Genomic DNA, 7401 nt, shown 5'->3' on the forward strand with positions numbered 1-7401 from the left:
TCTTTCCCTGTGCTTCGTCACTTTCTCGGAAGATTCCAATTTTTCCTCTCAATCGGATAAAAGAAGGATAAAATTGGAATTTAAAATAAAAATAAAAATAAAATTGAAAATGTGCCGCGTGTCCGGAGGGACGAGTGAAATTACGAGTTTACCATTACCAATTGCAGAAACTTTTCGTTAATGAGAGTATGAGACACATCACACATGGGGCTGCTTCACCGCCCAAGGTATGGTACCTGACATACTACGGGTAGAACATTTGTAATAAAGTTTCAACCACCGTAAATATCATACATTAACCGTCCAATAATATATATATATATATATAACATATTCTAACCAAATTTCATTTAATATTTAATTTTGATTTAACATTTGATTGGTTATAATTTTTAAAAATTAAACCAATTAAAGTATATATGTATATGATATTTTTATAAATTCGGAGATACAAAATTGTTCGCTAAAACATCTAAACTAAACATCTAACCGTTATATACCATACGGAAAAAATCATATTTTAAAACTTTTTACGGACTTTAGTTCTCTTGAATCAATATCGAAAGAAAAAATTAGGTGCGGACGTTTCAGGATTCGGTTCGAAATTTTAGCAGCTCGGTTCGAAAACGGTTTATTCGATATTCTAAAATTTGTACCAAATTAATACCGTATATTATTCGGTTCGATTCAGTTACGGTTTCTGTATGGTTCGGTTTCGGTTTTTGTTAAAAAAATTTAGATTTTTTTAAGAAAATTTTGGTTTTTAGAGAATTTTATAAAATTCGGTTATGAAAAATTCGCTCTTTTATAAAAAAATATACCGTTTAAGAATTTTAAATGGTACCGTTCGTAAAAAATAACGAGATTTTTAGTTCGTTACAATTCGATTCTTTGGAACCGAATCAAAACGTCCGCCTTAAAAAAAACACAATATTCGGGACAGTTTTGAAACATCCAACTCGAACTTTGAATAAGCCAACCCGGTTGGTATGTATGCATGCATGCATGCATGTATGTATGCGTGTGTATGTGCATCGACGTATTAATCATCAAATCGTCATACGAACGTAAGACCGAAAGACTTTATCATCATCGTTATTATTTTCATTACTAAAATATTACTGAGTGTTCACTCGTTAGATTCGTCAAAGTGAATCAGTTCAGATCGCAAACAGAGCTCCACATCGTCTGAAATGGCATTGACCCTTTTGGTCAACCTTTTCCACTCCACAATTCCCACGCGTTGACTTTTTCGTCTCTCTCTTTCGGTTCGTGATTATGTAATAATTGTTCCATGTATATAAGTGTAATAACTTCTAATATATTCCTTTTTCTCTTATGATTGGAATTGTATTTTGATTTGCTCCCAAATATTTACATGCCACGAAACAATAATTCTAAATATAAGAATTCCCATGATTTTAGATAATACATTTTATACAGAAAATCAATTAACGGGACTAACCCTTTTTAATTTATTTTGTGTAACAAAATTTACTTCCATGGAATTCACCGTCACTTTTGTTATTGCGATGTATGTACATTTACTCATGATGGCATTAGATATTGGGTGGGTCGAAAACGATTAACGTAGAAGAGGGGGGTAATTAGTTGGTTCATTCACATGTTAGATTTGACTAGTTCGTCAAATTAAGCAACTTTTGCAATATTTATGTTATTCGCTTAATGGGTTTTATACTCAATCTTTGAATCTCGTGACAGCAATTCATATAAAAATATAATTTATTTTAAAAAAGAGATAGGGGAAAGAGAATAAAAAAATCTTATTTGGGCAGCGTTTTCACCATTTTCACTTCCTATAAATACCCAATATCCATATGCCCTAAATGAACCATCACAAACCATAACAAACACTAATATTCACTCCCCAAATCAAATCAATCCAATAAAGCACATAAGCAATGTCTGCTTCTGGTGCACAAAAGCTTGTCTTGGTCCTCTTGACCATCGCCTATATCTTCTCCGCATGTGCCGAGGCCAACAGAGGCTGGGGCTGGGGCTGGGGCTCGAATCAAACCGGCTCCAGCTGGGGCTGGGGTTGGGGGTCGAACCACTCCGGCGGTGGGGCTGATTCTGGCGCGGGCTGGGGTCCAGGCTCTAACCAGACCGGCTCGAACTGGGGCTGGGGCTGGGGCTGGGGCTCCAACCACTCTTCTGGCTCGGGCTCCGGCTGGGGTCGGGGTTGGTGGGGCTCACAGAACCGCACTAGCGGTGCCGCCGATAAGCCGAGAAAGATTGTCGTGGGCGGCTCAGCCGGGTGGCAGTACGGGTTCAACTACGCCGAGTGGGCGTCCAAGAACGCCCCTTTCTACGTCGACGACATTCTTGGCGAGTCTCCTCGATATCAAACTCTGTCTTTTTAAATTTCAGCTTCTCTTTCTATGAGATTTTCAATATCGGAAACATTGACAATATCTTGTGTGACAGTTTTCAAGTACGACCCACCGGCTCCATTCACACACAGCGTGTACTTGCTCCCGGACTTGTGGAGTTACATGAGGTGCGACGTGAAGAGAGGGAAAATGATAGCGAAGCCATCGCAGGGATCGGGCCAGGGGTTCGAGTTCGTCCTCGAGAAGTGGCAGCCTTACTACTTCGCCTGCGGTGAACACGACGGCGCTCACTGCAACAACGGTACCATGAAGTTCACCGTCGTCCCAATGCTCCGCCGTTGGTAAATCATATAAGAGAGATGACCATATATATACATATATATGGTCATCTTCTCGAATGATTCAATCGTCCAAATCTATTACCAGACACGCAAGTCTTCATCATCGTGAAATTTAGTTGTCTTTAATCTGTCAACAAACATGTCTCCCTTTACCATTTATATGTGTTTTACGAATTCAGATTTTGTTTGTGTTCTTTTTCTTTTTTTCTTTTTTTCCCTATGTATTCTGATATTGGAAATGATGGATTGATGAGATTTTATACGAATAAAGAATAAAATTCTTGACGATTATCACAAACAATCTTTTTTCCTAATATATAAGCATCCATATTCATATATGTATCATGTCATTATTATTTATTCGATTATAATATTTTTGTAACATATATTTGTTAGAATAATCTTCTTTTTATACATATATTTCGTTTATAAGTTATAATATTGGAATTTAATGCATCACTATCTCAGATATTTTTCAATTTGATGATCGACGTGTCTCCGTCGGTTTGTTATATATATGTGTGCGTGTTGATATGTATAAGAATTTGTTGACGTGTAGTGGTTTCAGGCCTCGTTTTTGCGCAAGCCCAACTCCCTTGGGCCTTCAAGTTTGCAGTAGCCCAGCCCACCCAACCAAAACCAAAGCCCTAATTCTTGTTTGTCAGGGAGAAACGCTTGGTCGTCTCTCTCGTGAGTCTCCTCCCTCTTGCCTCCAGAAATGAAACCCTAAATCCTCAAATCCTCATGCAATGTCGATGTATGTGTCTCTTGTGAAACACAGGAACCCTAATCCCGTTATATGTGATTTACTCTTGTCGACAATAACACCACGACTGCGAAACGATGCCAAGAAATGGATTCGGCTTCGGCTTTCACCGAAGCGACCCCCACCAACTGCGACGAAGAATAGTCTGCACGTGCACGGAAGCGAGGAAAGAAGCAGTAGATTCTGAGAAAGATAAGTAACCCTAACTCTAATCCCAAATTTGATTTCAATCTTGATTCAGTACTATTTCTAGGATTCTGTTTTAGGTTTGTTCTCTGGTTATTGATTCTAGGCTTAGTTTGATCGAGTTTGGGTACAGAACGAAACACCACGCACACTAACACTCTTTACACAGTGATATACGAGTTCGGATTCCCGGTGTTAGAACCCTAGATCAAATTCACCAGATTATAGTCGTTTACAACCAATTCAACAGAGTGAGCATAGAGTCTAGATACTTAGCTTGAATATTTCCCTAGAACTCTGTCTTGTTCCCAATCGCAGAGCACTACCGTCTAATCCCTTGGGATCGGAACTAACCCTTTACTTCCTTTGCCGTTTGCAGCCACAAGAGGAGCCCTTTCTGTGTATTTTCACCGTGAAGAACTTTCTGGACGTGTATCTACCTTGGTTTAAAAAAGCGCTGAGGCGGCTCAAGGCGCGAGAGGTCTAAAAAACCGAGGCGCAAAGCGTAAGGCGAAGGCGCACGCCTCACGTATACGAGACGCGTAAATAAAAAATTAGTAAGAATAAATTTTAAATATACTGTAAATATAAAATTTAATTACCAAATTATCTAAAATAAGTCCAAGTAATGACTTGCTTTATGTCAAATATAATCGAGATTTGAAACGGCGACACAATATGAATGACACCAAGGATCCTATTATGTTGGAACATATTGATGAAAGTAATGAATGACTAATTGGTAGAATAGAAGGTAGCTCAGATGAAGACAATGATTTTGTGTTTAGTGGTGATGATGGCCTCACGTGGGGTCAAGTTGGTAGAGTTGCTGGAGCCCATGATCTTAGTTATCATACTAGAGGATCAACAAGTGCAAAAAATAGTACTACTTCTTCCTCGTCAATTCATAAAGGAAAGGGTATTGCTTATTCCGATGAGCATGAAGAAGATATCGGGGAAGACAAAGATTATGAAGATGATGGAGAATACGAAGATGTCGATTTTGATTAAATGTTTCACAAATAAATATTTGCATTTTCTCTTTGTTTATTTTACTTGGACTTATTTTAGATAATTTGGTAATTGAATTTTATATTTAAAATTTATTCTTGTTAATTTTTCATTTACGCGTCTCGCATGCGTGAGGCGTGCGCCTTGCGCTTTGCGCCTCGGTTTTTTAGACCTTTTCTGTCTTGAGCCACCTCGCGCTTTTTTAAACCAAGGATAGAGGAGAAGCAGGAAACCCTAATCAAACCGATTAAGACGTAACTAGTGGATAATATTTTGATTATTCAGTATGATAGATTCTTCTGGATATTTTTTGTATTTATCGTTTTTTTTTTCTATTGTTATAGATCAATCTTTATCTCTAACAAGTAGAATAATATGCAATAGGAGGGTGTTCTTATGTGGTTCAATCTCCTTCCGATTTAGTCGCGAGAAAACAAAACAAAACAAAATTAATTTACTATGCATTCATACTAATATTTTATATATACATAAATGAACATTAGAATTAATTTACTATGTTTGTAGGCTTCTAGTTCTTAATAATTTAAAATTCAATTCAAATTAATCGATTAATGGTTTTTTTTTCCACGGATAATAAAGAATAAAGATAATGTTTTGAAAAAACGTATATTATTTAGTTTTTGGATAGAATAAGGTATACGTAAATTCAGGGAAAAAAAAAGAAATTTGGGTATGACTCTAACATTGTACCTCGTGAATTATCAAATTAAATATTTTCATGGACAAAAAAAAATATATTTTTTTTTCACTAGAAGGACTAATTTGAGAAGGATTATGATACCATCTCTCGGCTTCTATCTATATAAACCCCATCCCCTAACCCCAAAGAACCCATTGGATTTAAAACGAAAACAAAAGACTAATTACTTCTCAGATCATCATTCAGGCGAAGCAATGGCAATCTCTCGTAAACAAAAGCTCGTGTTGGCCCTCTTGGCTGTTGGCTATGTCTTTGCCATGAGTGCAGAAGCCAGCGGAGGTTGGGGATGGGGATGGGGTTCGAACTCTAGTTCGGGTTCGGGTTCAAGTCACACCGGGGATTCGGACTCTGGTCCTGGTTGGGGCTGGGGTTGGGGATCAGACTCCGGAGGTTCAGGCTCTGGCTCTAGTTGGGGTTGGGGTTGGGGCTCGAGCGACGGATCTGGGGGTTCAGGCTCCAGTTCTGGTTCGAATTCAGGGTCGAGCCACAACGGGGATTCTGACTCTGGTCCTGGATGGGGTTGGGGCTGGGGCTCTAGCAATGGATCGTGGGGTTCAGGCTCCAGCTCTGGTTCAGGTGGTTCAGACTCGAGCCACCACAGCGGAGATTCTGACTCTGGACCTGGATGGGGGTGGGGTTGGGGCTCAGACTCCGGCTCGAGTTGGGGCTGGGGTTGGGGCTCTAGTAATGGCTCAGGAGGTTCAGACAATGACGGACCGAGAAGGATCATGGTGGGCGGCTCTTCAGGCTGGAAATTAGGGTTTAACTACACCACATGGGCTTTGAAGAACGCTCCTTTCTACGTCAACGACGTTCTCGGCAAGTCTTTTTCTCTCTTTAATTCACACATATTTCCTTTCTTCTTCACATGAGAATCGCTCGACCAAAAACTCGTGACATACCAAACACACTTTCGATCTCGAATATTCAAATCCTTTTATATCCGACTAGGGTTTTAACGTACGTACGTGCTTGCATGCATGCGTGCAGTTTTCAAGAACGTGGAGCAGGAGGATAAGCACGAGAAGAGCCACGACGTGTACGTGCTCCCAGACCACAGGAGCTACAGGAGGTGCGACCTCGCGAGAGGGAAGAAGATAGGGAAGGCGTCGAAATCGAAGGGGGTGGAGTTCGTACTGGAGCATCATCACCCGTACTACTTCGCGTGCGGCGAACACGGCGGCCGACATTGCATCCACGGTGACATGAAGTTCACCGTTGTTTTTTTTTTTTTTTTTTTTTAGTTTGGTTTTTCTTTTTATTTTTAAATTTTCTTAATTTTCATCGTTTTGTTGTTTTTTTTTTCTTAATAAGCTTTGGTTTTTATGAACCTAGTGGTTTTCAAGGAATAAAGTTACACATTCGCAGCCTATTTTCTTATGATAGATAACATACGCTTCAATGTCATACTCGTCTCACATCTTTTTTTTCCCCCTTAATAATACACAAATTTGTATTTGCACTACACGATCTTGGAATTCGAAACATTTTGAAATTGCTATATTGATTGAAAACAATACATTTTATATTGTGAATTATGAAGAGATTAAGTGTGTAATTTAGATATTAATATATTTCATATTTATATTAAATTTATCTATTTCTTATCACATTATGATAAACATCAGGAATCTTATCTAAACAATTACTTTATATATATATATATATATTATCAATAATACACTATACATTGTTCCATAAACTTTGACATATAAGTGTCACGTTGGAATCGATAAAATTGTACCTCATTTAGCGAAAATATCAATGATATAATATATTTCACACACAAAAAAAGATACCATATTCCATAAGAGATAATATCCAAAATACCTTTTATTTTGTTAAAATTAATTTTCACATATCTTCTCCAGATATAAACATATATTAGTCACACTAATTATAACGTTTAAATTTATTTTGAATACATCAATTCACCATTATCATATTTTATATACCATACTCTACGTCCCAACGCACTTCATCAATAATTTTATTTAGTTTAAAGTTAAATAATTCGGCATT

The 7401-nt window shown here is 38.0% G+C and overlaps 2 protein-coding genes and 1 long non-coding RNA gene across 3 annotated transcripts; all 3 read left to right on the plus strand.

Moving 5' to 3' along the window:
- The first annotated feature begins 1871 nt into the window (after positions 1–1871).
- Positions 1872–2968, plus strand: LOC104807353 (putative glycine-rich cell wall structural protein 1). The gene is made up of 2 exons (XM_010532579.2): positions 1872–2349; positions 2449–2968. The coding sequence occupies exons 1-2, from the start codon at positions 1923–1925 to the stop codon at positions 2697–2699; spliced, it is 678 nt and encodes a 225-aa protein (XP_010530881.1). The 5' UTR covers positions 1872–1922; the 3' UTR covers positions 2700–2968.
- Positions 2969–3347: 379 nt separating this feature from the next.
- Positions 3348–4829, plus strand: LOC104807354. The gene is made up of 2 exons (XR_770744.1): positions 3348–4204; positions 4436–4829. It is a non-coding gene; the product is annotated as an uncharacterized LOC104807354 (long non-coding RNA).
- A 613-nt stretch (positions 4830–5442) lies between these two features.
- Positions 5443–6762, plus strand: LOC104807841 (keratin, type I cytoskeletal 9-like). The gene is made up of 3 exons (XM_010533267.2): positions 5443–6198; positions 6370–6596; positions 6715–6762. The coding sequence occupies exons 1-3, from the start codon at positions 5454–5456 to the stop codon at positions 6760–6762; spliced, it is 1020 nt and encodes a 339-aa protein (XP_010531569.2). The 5' UTR covers positions 5443–5453.
- Positions 6763–7401: the final 639 nt, after the last annotated feature.

The sequence above is a fragment of the Tarenaya hassleriana genome, unplaced genomic scaffold (assembly GCF_000463585.1).
Source record: "Tarenaya hassleriana unplaced genomic scaffold, ASM46358v1 Cleome13, whole genome shotgun sequence".
NCBI lineage: Eukaryota > Viridiplantae > Streptophyta > Magnoliopsida > Brassicales > Cleomaceae > Tarenaya > Tarenaya hassleriana.